The following is a 23,267-nucleotide window of genomic DNA, read 5'->3' on the forward strand; positions in this document are numbered from 1 at the left end:
ATGATTGTGCCCCATGTTCTTTATACATTATCCATGCTACCTTTTCAGATCCTTGTTTCATATGTTTAACAAATTAATTCTATTTGCACTAAATTTCTATGGAATAACAAACACCCTCGTATTGCTCTTATGAAACTGAAACATCCCAAAACAGAAGGCGGTGTGCGCTTTCCTTACTTTAAATCGTATTGTTCTGCATTTAAAATTCGTCAATTTTTTGCCCTCACCCATGATTTTGCTGATACCCCTATCCATCGCTGGATTGTTTTTGAGCGTTCCCCATTAAAAGATTTTGGTTTTCGAAATATAATCTACATGTCCAATTGTACATTCATATCAGATAATCCGATTTTAAAAGTTTCCAACAATTATTATATAATATTTTGTCCGATGGTCTAGAACCATTTCATAGTTTTTTGTCCTCCACTGTCTGGTTAAATAATAAGTTTATCAAATATAAGCATAAATCATTTTATTACAAACATTGGAAGGAGAAGGGAATTCTTTTTATTCATCAATTAATTCAACATAATTCTGTTATTCCCTTCCATGAGTTACAATTGCATTATAATTTACTTGTTTCATTCTTAAAGAGTACCTTTTAATATCAACAGCACCTTTTAATATCAACAGCTTTGCAGTCCTATTTACCTTCTAATAACTTCCCTTCAGCTTTTCCCTCACTTATTCCACCCACACCGTTATATAGTGTTTCTCAGGAACATAGACCTAAAGCTTGCTTCTATTTATAAGATGTTGTTATTGCCTGTTACTGACCGGTCCAAATCCCATACAAAATTACTCTAGGAAGCAGACTTTTCCTTATCGCTTTATATCTCCTCCTGGGATAAATTATGGTCCAAGTTATTTAAAACTTCTATTTCTGCCCGTATTACTCAAGCCCTATACTTTATTTATAGTAACGCTGTTATTACTCCTGTTTATATATCCAAGTTTTCCCCTACTTCATCATCCCTTTGTTGGTCTTGTTCTGAGTCCAATGGGACTTTAATTAATCAACTTTATGATTGTTCTAATGTATTGAAGTTTTGGCAATCTATTTGGTCTAAATGTATGAAAATATTTCAATGTAATATTCCACTATCAATGCAAAATGTTTTTCTAGGTTCCTCCTCACCTGCCTTGGATGTTTCTACTCCTATTTCTTTGTTGTTTGATGTATTTATTGCTCTAGCATTCAAAGTGATTTTGTCCTGCTGGAAAGATAATTCAAAATTATCATTGTTAACTTGGTGTAACTTTAATTGTGATGAACACAGAATTGCTAATGTTTCTTCTCTTACTCTCTCTCAGAAAATTAAATCTGATCTACTTTGGCTACCCTTTACTTCCTATCTTTCTACATATGCACCTGCATCTTAATTTCTATATTCCTTTTTTTTTTCTTTCTTCTCTCTTCCTTGTCTATTGCTCTCCTTCCTTTTTTTTCTTTTTCTTTCTTTGTAAATTATTTGCTCGTGTTATTCCTTCATATATTAATTGTTATATTTTAGTCACAATGTGTTCATTTGCTTGATATTGTCTTTCTTTTTCTGAAAACTTAATAAAAAATTATTAAACCAAAAAAAAAGGAGATGCCCTGGAGGAAAACTAAATAATCCCTGAAATATTATGTTAGCTATGTATCAAAGCCTCTCATTCTATACTTTAGACATTTCAGTGCATTTAATTACAAATATTGGTCATTCCTCGACTACTAGAAACAAACATTGAAACACTGCGGAACATTATCATGGAGAACTGAATCAAGAATAAGTTTAAGGATAAGTAGTTAGGGATGGGATTTGGAAAATGACCTTCTGTGGCTTTGGCCTTTACTGCAAAAGTTAGGTAAAATATTTTAGACAATTTAGTTACATCTTAGCACTCTAGTTCATAAGCAACCACTTCCCCACAACAATTCCCAAGTAATACCAACATACATACGTTTAAATATCATGACCAACTAAAAACCAAGGTGTCTCACTGGATTGGCACAAATTCGACTTTGGGCCCTTGCTTGTATGACCAAATCAACATGGGGGAGGGTTAGCTGGTTGGGGAAGGGCGAGTAAACCTTTATTGGGGACTGTGCTGTAATCAACTTTAACCGCCCCAACTTGGTGGAGCGAGTTCTCGCTGCAACCAGTTCTTTTATACCCACTAAACCCTTCGCAATACAGGTGCTTCCGTTAGGTTTCTTTCATAGACCGGATGTACTGTGTTCCGCCCCTTAAAGAACGATTGGGCTTCTGAGTCATGAACGTTCTGCTAAACAGCCTTTTGTTAACCCACTGATGACCTACAATCGATACAAGCTTTTGACCCATTTGGGCTCCTGTGACTGATTACGCACCCAGCTGTATCTCCAGCATCAGCTACACCTACTCCAACAAGTTCATTCAACTGTACTTTTAATGCCTTAGTTACTAGTAACCACAATGACCTCAAATTGTTAAGCTGGAACATTGCAGGACTTGCCTCTAAATGTAAGGATCCGAACTGGGTTTCCTTTATTAAGGGGTTCCATTTAAAATGTTTACAAGAGATCTGAGAGACTATGAATTCCTTCTTTTTGGAGGGATATAAAAAATATTCCTCCCTAGCAATCCCTTATTCTGCTGGAAGGGCGAAGGGGGTGCATGCTAATCTTTCTCTTGGAGGTTAGAGGGTGGGTTAAGAAACTGCACTCAGGGGTACAAATATTACAAGCCTTAAGTATAACCCTTTCAGGCTCCTTCGCAATTTAACTGTTGAACTTCGATAATGCAAAAATGTGGACACAGGTCTCCTTTAATTTACATATCTTGGGTTCATTCATTTACTCATTGTCTGAGAAAAAGGAAGGTCCGGCTAACTTAATCGTTGTTGCAGATTTTAACATACATCTATGTGAGAGCCCCATCGACAATTTAAGCAATTTGTCCAGGTTCACGCTAGCGGTGGGACTACATATGGAGCACACTAAAGAAGTGACAGAATTAAACACATTGCTCAATGATTATAATTTAGTTTTTTCTTTAGAGAAACTGGTTAATTCCAATAAAGATGCAAATTCTCCCCACCTTCACTGGTAGGGGTTAGCCTCAATCATAGATTTTATTTTTGTTTCTGCTCCTTTGTACTTAATGATTTCACATTTTTATATTTTCCATAGCATGCATAGTGATCATAACCCGATCTCTCTTCGCGTTGAGCCCGTTGTGCCCATCTATCAGGAGAATAGAGGAGGTCCCAGGTGAGCTTTTGCCACATTGCCAGGGCAGACGCCCAAGATGGTCTATGATAGACCTTGAGCGCTGTAAACATACACTGTTTCATAGCTGCACTCAGGATTTCACAACCTGTCTTGACCCAAATGCTTCAGACCAGTCAATCTTAACTGCCTGTGAGAACATTTCTAAAAAGGTAGCTGAACTGTTACATTCCTCAGTAAGTAAAAGTAAACCCACTCTACCTGCTCCAAAATGATTTGACCCTTGTGGTTTTAAAACCCTAAGAAATCTAAAGTGTGTTTTAAAAACGATACCTAGAGATGGCGAGCAGGTAGCCATCTGCCGGCAAACATATAAGGAGGAGCTTAGCAGGTGTGAAAAGACATTGAAGGGCACAGCCTGGGACAATCTAATCCAAGCGAGTACCTATAGAAATAGCTCTGCCTTGTGGTGTATTATCAATAATCCCTGTTTTGTACAATTTAATACCCCTGCCTTACTTCATTACATCAACGCTAGTCAGTTGGTCACTCACTTTGAGGGCATAAACAATTGTTCATTTACCTCAGAGATCTGCAATTCAGGGATATCAACCTGGGGGAGGTCGAATTTGGAATTGTCTCTATAGGAGATCAATCAGGGCATCACAGGTCTTATCAGACATAAGGCCCCAGGTCCAGATGGAAACCCCTTGGACCAATTTACTGGCGATGTGGTAAACTGGGGCCCGCACTGACTGATTTTGAATGCGGCAGTTAGGGATGGCCCTCCTCACTTTTGGTCATCGTCGACCATACCTGTTTTTAGTAGAGCTTGTTTTTTTTAAAAAGTGCAACAAATATAATCTGCAGTGTTACAGGCCCATATTGCTTATCAACTCTGTTGTAAAGGTACTGGGGCGGGTGCTACTTGATAAACTATCTTACTGGACAGGTGAGAACAATGTTTTCTTAGAATCACAAAAGGTTTTATACCGGGTAAATCTACAATTGATCAGTGTCTGAATCTTTATACGGTCATCAATAAATACACTGTTGCCTGCCCTGAGTCAGTCCATCTTACCTTTATGTACCTTACACCGGGCTTTGACCAAGTCAATCATGACAAATTGTGGAGTATTCTGTTGGGAATGGGGGTGGACCCAAATATTGTTAATTTTTTACGGGACTTACATGCCAACACAACCCTGTCAGTTAAATACATGAATAAATCTGCATGTACTAACATTTTCATTACCAGGAGCTGGGTTGAACAAGAGTACATACTTGCCACTTTCTTATTTTCTTTATACATAAATAGGCTTGACCAGGCGTTAGTGGCACCTAAGTAAGATTGCCCCCACATTGGTTCCTACATCTTCCAGGAATTGAGGGAGACACAATCAAGACTATGGAGCCGCAAATAGTTTATTCTGGAATAAAGTACTCCCAATCCCAATTTGGGCTTTGCAGGAGATGGAAGACCGACCTAGAAAACAAAGAGGATGGTTGGTTTTGAAAGAGGGGTTAGGTTGCAAGATTGCTCAGCATTAGAAGTTCCCAAATAAAACTGTTCATTGGTCTGCAAAGGTTCATTTTCATACTGCAACCAGGTTTTTTGGGACATTGGAACAGCACACGTTGCGGCTCTTGGATAGTAACTGAAGACACAAGATTAAGGGATGTGCCGGTATTTACTGCATTATGAGGAAACTTAAATACACCTGCTTTAAACATTTAAACACCTGAATGTTTATTAAAAATATGAGGGAACCTCTAAATGTTAAAATTGGGGGCACGCTAAGTCTGAGGATGAGAAGGACTGAAGGCTGCGGAACACCACGCCGCGTAGCCTCAGGTGATCTAAACCCCGCCCCCCCCCCCCCCCTCCGGCAATCGCGGATTGCTCCTGGCGTGTGTCTGGGAGGCTGGCGTTTTCGTGCTCGGCTTGGTAACTTCGGAAAGCGGATGAATGCGGCTCTCCTTGGAGATCGAGGAAAAGAAAAAAAAAGTGCATTTCTTCATTGTTTCAGCGACGTGTTGAAACGTTGTTCTTTGGAGCTTTGTTTTGAGCCAAGCATCTGCTTCTATCCGCTCGAACACTCGCTACGAGAAGCTGCATGAAGCCACATGAACTTGCATGGGAGGCTATCAGGCGGTGGATTGAGCCTCACGTTTTGGGTACACCCGCATTTTTTTATCAGCAAAAAACAAAAGGTGGAGAGGAGGATTGGAGTGGTGGAATTGGGACTGAGGCGTTTTTGAGGAGGGGAGAAAGCCTATACAGGCGTGTTTTAACTGCAAAAGTGGGGGAAAGATAGGAAAAGAGAGAGAAAAAAAAAGAAAATATAAAAAACATCCGCAGAATTGGGTCATAGTACCGTTTTCTTTCCTTACTTCCTCGTTCCAGTACTGGTCACTGGAGCAGGTCTGCAATGGGGAGACATAACAAACAGGGCAATTCAGCTGGAAGGATTGATGCAGCGACTGGTTTGAAAGCTAAGACTCGCCTGGCACAGGAGCAGGCTAAAGCGCTATCTGCTGGAATAGGAGGAACGGGACTTGTGGGGAGTCGCCTTGATCGGAGTTCTAGTCTCGAAAGCTCCGAAGACGAATTGGTAGCGCAATCTGTTGGTTTAAGCCAGGCATCTAGAACTTCTCCTTCCATATTTTTACCTGAGATTAAAGTAAATGGGGAGGAAAGTAAGTTGAAAGCGGATAAGAGCGCCACTAATGAAAGCCGCAAAGAGGAGGGAAAAAGTGTTAAGGAGTTCCCCCTCTTCACGAAAAAGATAATACAGCCAGCCCTTTTACAGTCCATGGCACCACAGACAGTGGTGGTGGATCCTCATAGCTTGTGCAAGCTCTCTTTAGACGCCAGCTCTCCTGTAACCTCCACTTCTCCTATCTCTCCAGTACCTCTGTGTGCTCAAAAACCTACAACTTGACTCTTTTAACGAATGGGCTCGATGACAGTGCCTTGAATCCTCCTCCTCTACCTGCTGCAAAGGATGGAGCCCAGTTATGCTTCCAGATAGTTCCAAGCCGGACACAGAGCGCCAGTAGTTCAATGCTCTCCTCCGGGCTTTTGGAACAGGATCAATTAGTCCAACTGCATCTTCAAAGTCAGCAAACGTCCATTCATAATAGCCAGAAGGTATTAGATATGGTACAATTTCCAGCGTCCGATATAGCTTCTGGTCCGGCTCTAGATATAGCTCAAAATATAATAACAGTTCCTGTAGAGACAAGTTCCATCAAACAATTAGATGTCAAGACTTTGCTTAACCTTATTCTTGAAGAGATTCGCGAAATGAAAAGGTCGCAGGAAAATGAGATTGCCTCTCTTCATATTCGCCTTGGGAAGATCGAAGACGCGGTGGCTTGTCTACCAGTCAAGATACAGGAAGCAGAATCTAGGATCTCTCAGTTGGAGGATCAGATGTCCGGACTATCTACTAAAGTATGCGAGGCCATAAGGGACAGGAGCTCATTAGAGATCAAGCTCGAGGAGTTGGAAAACCACTCCCGCCGCTCAAACCTACGTATAGTGGGGGTACCTGAGAGAGTGGAAGGTGCCCAGACATCGCAATGGGTGGAATCCTTTATTAAAGAAAAAGTACTTCCCGAGTTTGGGGGGGATCTTACAATTACTAGAGCCCATAGAGTTCAGTTTCATCCTTTGCCAAGCACGAGTGGCCCACGTACCATATTAGTCAACTTTGCAGATTACCGGATAAAAGAGAAGATCCTGGCTAAAGCGATACAACAAAGACAGTTCCCAGTGAATGAGACCTCTAATTGTAGAATTTTCCCAGATATGTCTGCTATTGCAGCTCGGAGATGCAAAGAATGTGTTAAATTGCTTTTCTTATTTAAAGCTGAAGGTGCACAGGCATCAATTGCTCAGCAGTCTAAACTCCGGGTTTTAGTCAAGGGGAAATTCCATATGTTTTCCAACTTAGAGGATGCTCAGGACTTTCTTAAAGGAATGTCAGCTTCGTAAGGAATTAATGGATGATTGAGGGTTTTTTTTTCTTCTTTTTTTTCTTTTCTCTTTTTTTCTTTCTTCTCTTCCCTCCCTTTTATATATCTTGAAGGTATAATAGGTATGGGGGTTAGGTAATTAGGTAATTAATTTAAAGTAAATTTGGAAATAGGAGAATCGATGGTCGCAATATTTGTTTTTTTTTACCAGGATATTTGTAGTTATCCATTGCCGAGAGGTGGGGTGGTGGGTCATGATGGGTGCAGTTCCATGGCACCCTCTAAGCAGGGGTGAGGTGGAGGTGGATAGCGCGGGGAGGGCGAAGGCCTGTGGAACGGATGGGTTTCCAATTGAATTTTATAAAGTTCTCGTGAACGAGTTGACTCCCTTCTTGGCAAAACTATTTGATGCTGTTAGAATGGGTGGCAATGTTCCTCCGAGTTTTAAGGAGTCCATAATTGTTAGTTTTGTCAAGAAGGGAAATAATCATAAGGATGTTAACTGTTACAGGCCAATTAGCTTGCTTAACACTGATTTTAAAATTCTTATGAAAATATGGGCCCAACGTTTTACTCCAATTGCGCAGTTACTAATACACCCGGACCAGGCTGGTTTTGTGGCAGGAAGGACAATGGACTCAAATACTGGATTTTTAATTCAGGCTCTTGATTATGTCACTAGTAATAAAATTCCAACTTTAGTTACAATGGTCGATGCCGAGAAGGCATTTGACCTGGTCAACTGGAAGGCTCTCTTTTTTGGAATGCAAAGATTTGGCTTCCCGGCCCGGGTGATTGAAATGTTGAAAAATATTTACCAAGGTGCCCAAGCTCGAGTGGTGATTAACGCTAATACGGTAGGGGTAATTGATATAAATCGAGGCACCAGGCAAGGTTGTCTATTGTCCCGTATTTTGTTTACTTTTTTTATTCAGCCGCTCGCACTAAGAATTCGTGGCAATCCGGAAATTAAACCACCAATAGAAGGAATGGCGAAAATCATTCGCTGATGATATAATTTTGTATCTGCAACCAGATAAATTGAATCTTGATTTAGCCCTGTCCGAATTTAGTAAATATGAAATGATAGGCGGATATAAAATTAATCAAAATAAAACAGAGGTTCTTGTCTTGAACGTGGACCATGATTTTCTACCATCTAATTTAAAATCACAAGCTCTAAAAATAGAACCTATTAGATATTTAGGTATTTATGTCTCTAGTCAATTTGAGCAACTATTTAATCTAAATTATTTAGCAATGCGAGATAAAATTAAGGGCTTGCTGGAGAGATGGATTTTTTTACCATTGACCTTGATTGGTCGTGTAGCACTTATTAAAATGTCGATTCTTCCTTTATTGGTTTTTCTTTTTATTAATGTACAGCTAAAAATCAATTCCCATTTTTTTAAAGATATCGAGTCCATGATCAGAGTATTTGTATGGAATCGAAAAGCACCTAGGGTCAGGCTACCTATATTGCAGTTAGAAACAACCCAAGGGGGGCTGGCGTTACCAGATATTCGCACTTATTATTTGGCGGCGGTCCTCAATCTTTTAGCACGATTATTAGAGCCTAATGGGTGGCCGGATAGTTTTTTTTATGACAGAATGATTCAGGAGTCGGGCTCGCAAGTTTCCATTTTTAAAAAAACAGCTAAACTACCCAAAAAGACCAGTTATAAGACTATTCAGGATTTTTCGGATAGACTCCAGTCCTTCTTTAACCCCTTGTGTGCCACGCCCTTTCCCCGCCCTGTGCCGGCCGTTGCATTAGCGGGCGGGGTTTATGACGACCTGGACTCGTCATGGGCACAGCGCAACCGCGGCCCATGATGAGTCCAGCTCGTCATGGGCACAGAAGGGGTTAAACAAGCTGGGTTTGGTGGATTTTATTATCTCAGTTTGGAAGAATCTAAGGCTCTAGGGCTCCAAATCCATTCCACTAAATGTAAAAGATGGAATGACTGTGGTCTAGGTGAACTGGGCTCCTTTTTTGCCGCAGGGAAACTTATTAATTGGCAGGAGGTCTTAGAGAGATCCGATAATCGTTTAGCAACCGTTTTTTTGGAATATCTACAGATATTGAACTTTATAAATAAATATAATATGTCAACATGTGGGACATTATCTGCTCTGATTAACGCCGTATATAAAACTAAATTAAAAGGTGTGGGAAACTGGTATACTCTACTAAGAAAGGGCAAAGAGTCTCCTCTGGTCGAAGAAATTCTCAGTAAAATAACTCGTGAAACTAATTGCTCCTTCACGAGACAGGAGTGGGAACAAATCGCTCAGTTAGGAAGTAAGGCTCTTAGAGCAGCCAATTTTAAAAGGATGCCTTTTTTATCTAGCTGGCTGGCTTATTACACTCCGAAGGCTCTTAATAGACGCTTTTCGGAAGTGGATAATAAATGTTTTCGTTGCAAGCTTCAAAATGGGGGAGATTGGCTTCATATATTTTATACATGCCCGAAGCTTGAAGCTTTTTGGCGTGAGATTTTTGCAGCAATGAGCTTAGCAATTAGAAAAGAGCTCAAACCTGAAACTGAGGTGGCTCTTTTTGGCTTGATGAGAAAAAGAATGGACTTGTCCAACGCCGAAGAGTCTTACGTGGCGATTTGCTAGTCAGTAGCCCGCTCCTTAATTCTCCAAAATTGGAGATCTGAGGATATACCATCATACTCGAAATGGGTGAATAAAATGCAAAGGATAAAAAGCTATGAAGAGGCCTATGCCAAAAGAGTTGGGGCAATAAAAAGGTTTACCAAAACTTTAAAATTATGGGATAATGATGTATCTATCTATGTCACATAGCACTTTAGTATTTGGGTTTTTATTATTGTTTTTAATTAGATACATTTTTAACATAGGTATTTTTAGCACTTTAAAAATCTGTTAGCACTTTATTGAATTAGTGATTGTAGTAAGCACTAAGCACTTTTATTCTTTTGTCAGGCCTGAGGCCATGTGAAGTTGAGACTGCAGCGTTCTAGGTGGATTTCTTATAAAGCATATTGATTATGTATATAGGAATTAATGTTCTTGCTTATTTTGCACATTTTGCACTATTTGCACAACTGAAATTATATGTATAGATAATTAATGCCCTATGTATTGGGAGGCCAGGTTGAATACGGTAATTATCACAGGCTTCTGGTTACCCTGCTTATTTTTTGCACATTTTGCACTATCTGCATAAATGAAATTATGGATATGTATATCTTTGTCTAAAGTTTGTTGTTTTACAATTTTTTGATCTACTGTTCATGGACTTTGTTTATTCTGTATACTGGCTTTGTTGTTTTTCTGCTCTGCTCAATAAAAAAAAAAAAAAAAAGTCTGAGGATGAGAACCCAACATGGAATCCACTTCTTTGTCACACGTGTCATAAAGTAAAAACACTGTTCTTAATTTAAATCTTTATTGATTCAGATCAAATAGGTATAAAAAAGATTATGATCCCTATGATTAAAAAAATAATAGTAATTCAAAACACGCGGTTCTGGGTCCTGGAGCATTTCTTTTCCAGAATACAAGCAAAACTGTGCATATTAGTTCTAGACCGGACCCTACCCAAGATCTCCTTCTAAGATGCTAAATATAAGTATTTAATTGAGGCATACCCTGACCGCATATGGACAATTACTATTAGGCAAACCAGTTAATGGCCCTAAATGGATGGACATTTTCTCCACAGCACAAACCTCACTCAATTGAACGCCACACAATGGGAGACAAGGGGTGTCCAAAAGCTTTATAAGTGGCAGTGGGGATACCTGATAAGCTACCACAACCCACAAAAACAGCAAAAGAGGCCTGGAAAAAGGCAACTCACTACTAACAAAATAAAGCGAGCCAAAGTTCTGACTTTTCTGTGTGTTATCAAAAATATGGAAGACGTAAAAAATTAAGGGGATTAAGAATACAGGATCTAATAAGGTTTTCTAAGATAGACAATAATATGCGGTGCCCAAGGGGACATGAAATTGTCTGATCAACTTTCTGGAACATTTGTGCTTGCGACATCTTAAGTCTTTTAATACATAAAAGTGAAGCATGCTCTGGCAAAATGTTAGCAGCGATAGTGATATACACAATAGTTCTCCTATAGAAAACAGGGTCCTAAGCAAGTCCCTAACAATAAAATCCTTCTTCCCGATAAAACTAAAAACTTGTAAAATCCCACCACATCCCACTCATGATACATTAGGCCGCCAGATGTCAAGATGGGAAACCATAGGTGCACTGGAGGGGTAATTCTGCCCCAAAAAAGAGCAACAAGATCAGGGTACATGTTGGTATTGCTGGAAATGCTACATATGAGTTATTACACCAGTAAACAATTAATGAAATTTGATGTATGGCAATACCCCAAGATGCAGGAGTTTTGGGGCACAGCAAGCGACCTTTTAGCCACAGTTTTGTTTTGGAGACCCCTCATTGATCTAGCAGCCAAAGTGGAGCTTTTTGCAATATGCAACCACCAGGCCTCACCGAAAAAACCTAAGATATTGCTTGATACTGTATTAATCGTTGCAGGGTAAGACGTTGACAGCTTATGGGGCAGACAGGTGATCCTGAGGATCAAATCTTAGTGCTTGAAGAAAAACTGGTGGAATGGAGAGAACTGTATATGTTGAGCAGGTGTATGCCCAAATGTTAGACAAAGTACTGGGGTCCACAGATCAGATATTATACACGATTGATAGTGAGACTGCCAATTTGCACATTTTTAGATCCATTCCAGTGTGAAATGTTCAACTTGCAAAATTTAGTGGTGGGCATGGCATTGTCTGATTTAGTGTTGATACAAACTTGCTAGAGATACAAGAAAAGTAACTCAAATTAGGTGTGTGCAATTATGTGATAAATATGTGGTTCATGTTCAAAATAATTATTTTTTTAAATTAAAACAAAGGACAATGAGAAACGAATGAGTGTATCAGAGGCAGGAAACCTTAACGATATGGAGGTCTCTAAAGTCATGGATCTAAAGATTTGCACTATCAGCAATTTCTTGGATATTCATAATTTGTTTTTTTTCTCATTTCATGCGATTCCTGATCTTCAGAACAAGGAAAGACTTGGATGACGTAGACCCTGGTACTTCCAAACAAAGGGATTTTAACAGAAAGCCCAGGAACATCTCGAGAATAATCTGTTTAAATGCCGATTGACCCCAAATTGCTCCAATCCAATTGAGGTAGATATCAAGTCAGAAACCAGAGCTCAGTAACATATTTGGACATCAAGTACCACAGGCTTACAAGTCTTGTATCTTCGGGCTTTCCCTCCAGAGAGTACTTGCAGATGAATGCATTTGACAGATGACCTGTCTGCTTTTTGGATGTGGGCTGGGAATATCGAATCCAAAATAGTGATGGGTTACAATATTAAAACCACATTATTGGAGAACAACATATCAAAAGGTAAGTTTCTATACGTTTTCGATACGCATCTCCACATATCCGTGCCTTGGTAATATATATCTTCAAGGTACGTAGATGTGGAGTTAAGAATAGTGAATCCATACCTCACTCTGTGCACTTACCTGTTTGATATTTTGTCCCTCGCAAATGTGGTCTTAATATTGTGGCCCGTCAATATTTAGAACACTATATTCCCTACTACAATCGTCTTTGGAGGGCAGTGCTGCCTACTGGGATTTGGGATGCAATGCTCTGTGCCAAATCTGAATTCTACTTACTTGGAAGTGAAAGCCTGCCTCCTGCGATTTAGTGTCTGGCCATTAGCAGTATTGTGTCATTCGTATACAAATAATGAAGGCAGTCAGTTAGAGAACTATCATATATTCCAGTACACAAAATACATGAAATAGCTGAATGGAAGTTCTCCTCCAAAGGAAGGGTCAGTGCTTGGATACAGCCAAAAATAAAAAAGACACTGAAATACTGCTACTAGCAAGAATAGAGGACATTAGAAAAATGAACCACCAAAAAAAAGCCCAGCAGGTAAATTGATTCCCTCCAAAATCCAGAAAAATTGCGAATTGGCTGGGAATTAAATTAGGCCGTGGGTGGCTGGGTGTCAAAATGCCTCTATTTTTCCTGAAACTCCAAACAGTGGTCACTGGAGAGTCCCATAAGACTTCAGCTTGGATTAAGTTGTAGGGTAATTTGTGTGGAAACCTTCCCATAAGACTTCAGCTTGGATTAAGTTGTAGGGTCATTTGTGTGGAAAGGTGAGCTTGTGAAACTGCCAAACACATTTCTGTATACCATTCTTGGAGCAGCACATAATCCAAACCAAGAAACCTGCACTAAAAGGGTATCTCGCTAAGGAGACTGTATGAATATATAAGTAAATTAAGTTCCCTAAATAATGAGCACAATGGCATCTTTTATATCGCGGGAGTGTGCGAGCATGGAAGTAAGTTGGCGAACCACTTTTTGACACAGCACTAGGTTCCTTCAACTTATCTTTCTTAAACAGATCAAAACAGTTATGATTTGTCTTTTATTTCGACAGATACTATAGCTCACTACCCCCCTCCCGGACCCATGATGCTAGTAACACCAAGAACGTAAGTAAGAGGTCCAACTGGTCTATCCATGCAGCTGTTTTTACAATTAATTTTAAATGTTAGACAAGCTCTGGAGCAACGGCGCCTGGCAAACACCTCAGACGCTTGTTTTTAGCATGCCTACCACCTCACGAGTCCGCTATATCTTCGGCATACACTACGGCTAAATAGCCACTACGATTGCACTTTGTCAGTAGCCCTGACACCACTAGATGTAATCAAATGCAGGCACAATTAGTGTTTAGGGTCTTGTGGAAATAGCCTGACATTTCCAGAAGTCCGTTCATAACGACGAATAATCACTCGTGTTTGGGCGTTGTTAGCTATTTTCGCTATTCGGACACCCACTCTCGCTCCACAGCACGGTGTTACAAAAAAGTTTTGTTCACACAAGCACGTTAAAAAGATGAAATGCAATCAATAATGTTTTGTCTCTTTATGTCTTTATATGTGGTTTGTCTGTCTTATTTTCTTTTTCAGACATTCTTAGCCCCGGATAAATAGGAGGCTTCTCGGTAAAACCGTGAGTTTTACCATTTGATCTCCACAGGTTAGGGTGCGCCTTAGCGTGTGCATACCGCCGTGGAGACCCTTGTGGTCCTGATGAAAGCTTAGCCAACTGGGCACTATAAGCAGAAACATGTCGACCATATAACTTGGTCAAGCTCTGGTTAACCTAACAAGCCAGATCTTGTCCAACTCACGTTTTTATTGGTCTTTGATTTGCCAAGATTAAATTTGTTATTGGTTAAAATCATTTACCTTTTAATTTCACTCCCTTTCACAATCAGAAACCAGCTCCGCTGTAACACAGGCGTCGCAGCACACCAGAGAGGCACTCGGCCTCTCTGGTGGGAACCCGATGATGAAGCATGTCACCAACTAGGTTGGTGAGTGAGGGTTCTTTTAACAAATCTTTTTGGTTTTTGCCCGTGCCTTTTTGCTCCCTTATCCCTTGTCACTCTTTTGTTGTTTAATTGATTGAATCAGGGGGAACAAGAGTGATAGTCCCTCACCCTCTTTGTGTTCTTGAGATCTTTTATATTGTTGCACTAAATCATTCAAATCTAAAGTGGGGAAAAGGCATCCAACTTTAATTTTTTTTCTTCGGGACTTTGTTCAGTTGCCCTTAGCACAAAGTATGCTATATTTCAAGACAATTTCTTCTTGTATAAGGTAAGTACGGAACTAGCTCACAAACCAAATTCACAGATGCAAAAACAAGTCTTTCAATTTGAAGGGACATTGCAGAAGAAACATTATATCCAAGCGAGTAAAGTTTTTCAAATTAATGTAATTTTAATTATGCTTAAATCGAAGTTCTTTACTGAGAACAATTAATCAGAAATCGGTACAACAATATTGCTGAGCACAGATTTTGTTTAAAGAAAAAAAACAGTGTATTTGGGGCAGGGCAAGAGGTGAAAAGTGGTGTATGCCTCAATACCATAATTGTCTATCATCAAAGGTTTAAGGTTGATGAGCGTTATTCAACAAACCTACTTCTAGACGTTTTGTGTTCTAGATCGCATAGTTGTTCTTGCTTTCCAAATAGTGTTATAAAGGAGTGAGTATTCTGCAAGGCCATAGAAGAAATTGTTAAGAAGGCCTTTTACGTATAAACGTAGAATGGGGATAGAAGACTGAAGACTAAAACTCATCCCTTTGCAAGCTGTTGTACAGTAAACCAATTTCGCGTTCTCAAATAATTTAAGACCCACAAATGTTAAGTGTGCCAATGTTCGACTTCTGGGTTGGGACGCATAACGGAACCTGTGATTTAGTGGGGTGCTCAACCTCTACCACCCTGGGTAAATCAAGCTCTCCAGAGCCATCCCCTCATTTAAGAGGATGATTTTGTGATAGTGTGGCTCTAGGGAAACCCAATGCTGTCGTTAGTGGCACCTGGACCAGCTCATGGGCTTTGATGAGTGGGCTAGTGAAGTGAGGTCCACCGGGAAAATGGTGTGGCGAACCCGCCTGCTCTAGTCGGCAGGGCAGATCTGCAGCTACTGACTGCTGGGAGATGCTGGGCTAGCCCCAGCATGCAGCAATTACTGCTGGACTGGAGTGTGGCTGAGAGCTACATGGCGTAGTGGTCGGCTGGGCCTGCAGATGTCAGTCAGGTAGGAGCTGGGTGGCAGGGATCAGCCCCAGTCCAGATACTGGCGGCCCACCCTTTCTCTCTTGTTGGGGTCTATCCTGTCCGCACTCCGAGGGTGGCGAGTAGCCTGGAGGTGGTCTACTTCAAGTGAACTGGATCCTGTGGTTGCAGACACAGGCAGCCAGCAGGGCCTGTGAGGGTTCCAGGCGGCAGTGGAACCGGCCCAAACAAGGCTCTCCCCCTTCTCCTCGTTAGTCATTGTGATCTGCAGGGAATAGTGTTGGTAATTCAAGTGGATACCTGAGGGACTTGGAGGTGCCGACTGGCCTACTTGGGGCAGGGGCACCAGTCTCCTTCATTTATCACCCCCTGGAAGCAGGCGGTGTTCTGGAGGGCAATATTGCTCATATAATACAGAGGTTAAAAGAGGTCAATTGGAAGCTTGGTACACCAAAAAGTCCCATAGGACCAAACGGGCAAAGTGCCCATCACAACTGACCTAATTGTCCAGGCAGTAGTGCTTTGTGAACGTGTGCAGAGAAGCCCATAGAACTCCACATGCTAACATAGTGGTTGCAGCCTTTGCTCTGGTGGAATGAGTATGACAATCCTCTGGGGGTTGCTTCTTGGCCAACGCATAGCAGATTTTAATACAGAGCATGATCCATTGGGAGATGATCCCTTTCTGCACAGCCTTCCCTTTCTTGGCTCCGACATTCCCCACAAAGACTTGGTCATCCACCAGGAACTCTTTTGTGCCGTCAAGGTAGAATGACAACACTCTTTTTTTAGGTCCATTCGGTGGAGTGGCTCCTCTTCCTGAGAGGGATGAGGTGGAGTAAAATAAGTAGGCAAGGTGATGGATTGGCCTACATGACCACCTTTGGATGGAAGTTGTGGTGCAAAGGATCAGTTTGTCTGAGAAGATGTTGAGGTATGGAAGCTTAAATGACAGCTTGGAGTTCAGTGACCCTCCAGGCAGAGGTTATAGCCATAAGAAAGGCCGTTTTGATTTTAAGGAGCCTGATAAGACAATTTGTAGTCCCTCAAATGTAGCGCACATAAGAAAGGGGAGTAGCAAATTTAGGTCCCCTGAGGCATGATAAAGGGTGAAGAGGGAACATATGTTGGAGAGCTTTCAGAAACCTATGTACAATAAGGGATTTGAAAAGGGATGGCTGATCTGGCAACTGCAAAAATGCTGAGATGGCAGAAATATAGCCCTTTAAGGTGCCCAAAGAGTCCTGCTAGGCAGGAGAAAAAGAAAGAGAAGTACTTGAGAAAGTGGAGCAGAATTTAGGGCCAACCTGCTTTTCTGCACACCATGCCACAAACGAGCCCCAAAGGCAGGCGTGCACCATCTTGGTAGAGTGACACCTGGCTGTCACGATGAAATTACAAACTTTGGGCAGAAGGGCAAAAGCTGTCAACTGTTGCTGCTCAATCTCCATGCATGAAGATGGAGCGTTGACGGGTTCGGGTGGAGAACCCTCCCCGGTTGCTGTGACAGTAGATTCTTCCAAAGGGCCAGCCTGATAGGAGAACCAATGGCCTTGTGCCCAGTCCGGAGCCGCAAGGTTGACTTGAGCTCGGTCGTTCCTTATCTTCTTGAGAACCCTGCGCCGGAATGGTATGGGCAGAAAGACGTACAGGAGGCCTGAGCTCCACACGAGACAAAAAGCATCTATGAGCAAGAGCTGTGTTGGAAACTCCAGTGTGCAAAAGTGCTGATATTGGGCCCTCTCTGCAGTGGCGAAAAGATCTAACCAAGGCTCACCCCGCTGCAGAAAGAGACCTTGCACCACCTCCGGATGGAGATGCCATTCGTGATCCACTAGGCATCTTCGACTGAGTTTGTCCGCCCTGGCATTAAGAGAGCCTGCCAGGTGTTGAACCACCGGGGAAAAGCCTTGCTGTTTCAGCTAAGTCCGGAGCCGCAGTGCCCCATGTCCAGAATAGCTCAGATAAAAGGGAGCCCCTGAGAGGGAGTCAGGTGTGACTTTGACACGTTGATAGGGAACACCAGAGAATGCAGGAGATTGGCCATAGTCTGGAGATGAAAGACGACCACCTGAGGAGAACCCACCTTCAGCAGACAGTTGTTCAGATAGGCGAAGACGGACACCCCTGATCTTCGCAGATGAGCCGCAACTACCGCCCTCACCTTGGTGAGCACCCGAGGGGTGCTGGTTGGCAAAACGGGAGCACAGCAAACTAAAAATGCTAGTGGCCCACCATAAACCTGTGGGTAAGCCGGACGGGAAAGTGGAAGTATGCATCCTGTAAGTCCAACACTACCATCCAGTCTCCCGAGTCGAGGGCAATCAGAACTTGAGTGAGCGTGAGCATTTTGAATTTCTCCATTTTCAGGAAGAATTTGAGAGGGTGCATGTCTAGGATAGAACAAATGACTCCGTCCTTCTTGGGCAACCAAAAGTATTGGGAATAACAACCACAATCCTACTTCTGGCTATACCCTCTCTCTGGCTACCCTGGGCAAGAGAGCTGTCACTTCATGGTGGATCAAGGAGAGATGGCCGTCTGTCGCAAGTGGGTGGCATGGCTGGAGAGAAAGTCATGAAGGGGAAGCAGTAGTCCCTTCAAACAATCTGGAGAAACCAGAGGTCTTATGCAGGGCAGGTGATGTCGTATTCTGCCTCCCACTGGTTGCTTATGATGGTCAGATAAACTGAAAAGCCTTCAAGGCTGTGGCTGCTGAGGGGGTGGGGGTCTGTGCATACAGTGTCCTTGGCCACACAGCGGCTGGGAAGCTTGCATGATGTGGTAGCTTGGTGGGTATCGACGCGGTTGAATACTCCTTTTCTCGGGCACGAAAGGTGAGAAATGCTATCTACTTATCACCAAAATTTCTGCCTACCATCGTTCTTTCATTGGAAGCCTGACTTGTGCTTACACGTGGAAATTTCTCTAAAACTAATATTTTTTTGACAACCATGTGTGTAAAAAATCACAATATATACATATTTGGAAAAAATGTAATGGCAACAAATCAGTTTGCTGACACTTACATGCCCAAAATGGCCTTTCATGGCACAATTGTAACAGTAGACTTCTGCTTTATTTCCAGAACTGGAACTGGGTTTCCGAATTGGACCTTCCTCAACCTGCAAAACAGAAATAAGGAGCAAGCTGAAGCAAATACACTTTACATTTCTCAATATAAAGAAAAACTTTTTTTTAAAAACCAATACTTTAAGTGTCTTGGTAGATTTACTAGAATTTCATCTTTTCAACTTATCCTTAATTTTAAAGATATGTCAACTGTTTAAGTGCTGTATGCTAGCACCAACCCAAGCAAGTCCCTTTTTAGCAGATCTCACTGTACAGAAACGTCATATTGTCAACTGTCAGCTCAATGGTAAGTTTCTCATTTTTAAGAGACAAAGAGCCTTATTTAAGCTTTAGCAGATAGCTCTCCAGGTCAGCAGAGGATCTCCTCCGGTTCCCATAATCAGAGATACCCATCTGCTTGTCGGGGATTTCTATGCATTTATTGTATCGTCTCTGTAGCAGATGCACTGAAAGAACTGACTAACGGAGAGTGGGAGCCATGTGTTGTCTCTACCCTGCATTAATTCTTTGTATAACACCTCTCCTAAAATAAAAACGATAGTCCTGGCAGGCAGGGTGTTTCTTCATACACTCAGTACCACGGTTTGCTTTCCTGTCCAGGAATGCTATGATTAATATCAGTAATAATCAAGAATCGACTTTCAGCATCATCTACTTATTAATGCAGGCCAAGCTTTTACCCTGGCTCAACAAGAGGTATCTAGCGACCTTTGACCTCACGAAGTGTAACACTTCTAGGCAGGGTTTGGCAATGTTTACTTCTTAAAAACGTATCAAGCCATGACCAACTTCTCAATTCTGCATACACCTCACAACTACAGCACTGCTCTCTTATCAAGTTGTATAGCCGTCATCTCACAGCCGAATGAGGTCCCAAAGTCAGACCATCCCAGGGCTGTGAATGAACCAAGGTTTCCTATGATGCCCCACTGCCAAATGCATCACTGTGCATTGTAGTATATTTAAGTACCCAGTGTGTAAATCTAGCCCAGTGAGATCCTCTATAATTCGGCTGAGGGAGTCTAAATCAATTTCCAACTACTGAGCGATCCCAAAAATGTTGTATGATCTTCCTCGAAATGTGGTTGAACATACAGACTATCTTACTCATAGGAATGGGTGGCCTAAATCATATAGTCCGGTCTCCTTCATTTGATCGACAGATGAAGCATATACTCGGGGCTGTTAGCAGCACTGTCTTATGGTAGGTTGCAAATCTCCATAACACCATAGAAGTTTCTAAACCAGCTCTCCATACCTGGGTCTCCTGAAACTTGGGAACACTAAAGGAGATCCTTGGTACACATAATTAAATGCAACTTTGGCATTTTCAACCCCACTGTACAGGTTATAATCGCATGCATCTGGACAACGGGCCTCATTACCAAATGGGAAGTCCTTTGCCTTTTCTATTATATTTAATGTCAGGCTGGAGAAGAACAACACTTTCGCTTCCAACCCCTGAGCTCATCAGCTGACCTGGCTGGAGAGGTGATGTAGCAGTAGCTTTGTAGCGGACAGAATGTTTGCCTGATTCTAGTGTGTATCCATATATAGATCGTGGAACAGAGTCAAATGCAGCTTTTAAGTCTATTAAGCAGATGTATAAACTTTGTTTTTTTAAAACAGCGTGCTCTGCCAGTAGGGTGAGGGCCAACAGGTTTGTAATTGTTGATTGCCCCTTACGAAATCCAAATTGGTTAATTGGGATTATTTACTGTGATGTTGCCGCCTCTTCCAAATCGGTCAATAATCGGGAGGGAAATCCTTTTCCTCAACATCAATTAAAGAAATTAACCAATATTTTGAGGGGTTATCTGGTGGGCCACATTTATAAATTGACTGCACGATATTTACTTGCTAGAACTCGTGAACAGTATTAATTGCTAGACCCTCAGTACAAGGGGGGTCAGGACCTTGGCCTGCATATCAGGATTTGATCGAAACATAGCATTGGGAAGTCCATAAGGGCCAGGGGCCCCATTCGATCTAATCCAGCGCAGAAGATTGGCTATTTCTTTTTACCCAGGGGTTCCAAATGCAGTGTGGATGCTGAGCTACTCCCTATTATTACTGAGGTTCTGTGCACTTCACAAAATGATGGATCATATCTAGACTAATGAGGCTGGCAGAACTGGGGCCATACAAGTTAATGATGAACTTCACCCATACCTCCTCCGAAATATTGACACTATAGACCCTACTACCTTCCATTTATAATTCATTATTGGAAGCTAGAATGCTTTGGCATTTTTGGTCTTGGTGGCATTTAGTAACCTATGTAATAATGCCTGCTGATATTGTGACTTTGTCTTCCAGACTTCCTGTCTGTAGGACCTTCTCAGTAGCCTCAGCTTTTCTTTCTTTTCGATAGGTAGACCAATGTCGAGGGTTGAAAACTGCCCTTGAACCCAAGAGCCTTTTTCAAGTTAAATAGCTTGGACGAATACCACTTATTGGCAATGAATTTTAAGGTATTTGCCTTAGCTGAACTTCTCGCGGTAAATTTCTCGACGAATGATGTAAATATGAACTTGCACTTGGCCACCATACTTCATCCACTTAGTAAACCCAAGGCACTATGATTGATTAGAAGGTCAGCAAATTCCAATATTTTAAGACTGTTGGTAAGAACGCCAAACCAACCTTTTCAAACTAAGTCGAAAGGGCTGATTGTTAAAGCACATTGACATTATGATTACAACTTAGTGGCATGTCCAAAGTTAGTGTCTGGGGGCTATGGCCGCTTTCTACTCTTGGAATCACTTTGTAATCAAAATTTGTTTTTTTATGGGGCCCCAAGTCATCTGATATAAAAGTGTAATCGATATTTGATCCATATTTAGAGTTTTTAAATGTTGGTATTTTCCTTCATTTACATGAAAATGTTTAATTAAGCATTATTAGGCCAAGCTGCTCCAGATTATCACACCCTAACTTAGCAGTACCATTGCTTGACCAATCTGAAGATTTAAATGACACCAAGTGTATATTGAAATCACCAGAGATAATTAGACCAGCTATTGAGTAACGGAATGCTAAAGATTTTACAACTGAGTCCTTTTATTACTTTTTCTCATACTTAGAGATAGATATTCAATATTATCACCAGTTGGGAGTCACACCTTGTATCCATGTCAGCTGCAAATAAGGTACTTCTACCTTGACACTCAGCTCTGTTGCAATACAAAATGAAAGGCTGCCCTAAGCGCGTCCTTGGTTGATTGAACCCGTAGCTGGAAGATTAAATTACTTATAGCCGAGCAATGGAGTACGCCACATTTCCTGAAACATTAAGATTTCGAAAGATAGTAAAAAGGAAATTGTACCTGGGTCAGCCCACAAGTGAGCAAGACTGAACATTTCAACAGCAGATTCTCATTTGCCTCTTTTTTACATTAATGTTCTTCAGACGTCAGTTCCCACTGCCAGATGATTCATTAAAGTTGCTGGGAGCCATGCCCAATCTTCAGATGTTATTTTATTTTTTATTAGTAATTCGCAGGTGTGGACTCCTGATAACGTATTTATGATTGAGAGGCCGGTAATATTTACTGGGTTATTAGGAGGACCAATCGCATATTAAGTTGTGGAGTTAATTTTTTTCCTGTTGCATATCTTTTTATTAAACGGGACATTATTGGCTCTTGGGATTGTGACTTCCAACATAGAGGAATGTTTTAGGGGGGTGGACTTCTTAATCTCAATGCCTCACTCTGGGAGGTATGGGCTGCACTGAAGAATTTTATTCGCTATTTCCTTTGTAGACCAAGTTATAATAGTAGACTTATGTGCAGAATTTAATAGAACTTGCCTAAATTGAACAGATAAAAGATCAATAGACATAATGAAAGATAATTCAGGAATGGAAGGTATTAGTTTTAAAATTGTTCCCCGATTCAAGAATATCATGCATACCTCTGAATTCATAAAGGGGATGAAATATAATTTTCAAGTCGTTAGAAGATTGATTTTTTTCAGCATAGGCCCAGCAGAGATCTCTAAACAGGGTTCAAAACCTGAGTGCGGCCCACCGACTGGGAAACCGTTATGATTTCCTTTAGGGATACATTTTCTCTGATTAACTGCAAAATTATTTACGCTATCCAACATAAATCGAGAAATACGCTGACTGAAAGCCTTAGAACTAACATGTGGAACAGAGGCTGTCCGAATGTTTGCAGATAATACAGTGGAAATTTGGGGTTGACAGGTCTCACTTTTACTTAGTGTCTCCTTTACTTAATTTTTTGGGGGACCCAATAACGGAGGACCAAGCTGGAAATTTAACTGAGGTAATTGGTTATGATCAGGAATGGTCTCCCCTATACCCATTGATATTG

General features: G+C 41.3%; 1 protein-coding gene across 3 annotated transcripts in view; it reads right to left on the reverse strand.

The window, feature by feature from the left end:
* The window catches only part of ZCCHC7 (zinc finger CCHC-type containing 7), a 160,205-nt gene that overhangs the window by 12,624 nt on the left and 124,314 nt on the right, over positions 1–23,267 (reverse strand). For all 3 annotated transcript variants that reach the window (XM_085636533.1, XM_085636534.1, XM_085636535.1), the window contains exon 7: positions 18,861–18,956. In XM_085636533.1, the coding sequence (XP_085492659.1) occupies positions 18,861–18,956 (96 nt within the window). The remainder of the gene's footprint in view (positions 1–18,860; positions 18,957–23,267) is intronic.

The sequence above is a fragment of the Triturus cristatus genome, chromosome 2_1, assembly GCF_964204655.1.
Source record: "Triturus cristatus chromosome 2_1, aTriCri1.1, whole genome shotgun sequence".
In the NCBI taxonomy this organism is placed as follows: domain Eukaryota; kingdom Metazoa; phylum Chordata; class Amphibia; order Caudata; family Salamandridae; genus Triturus; species Triturus cristatus.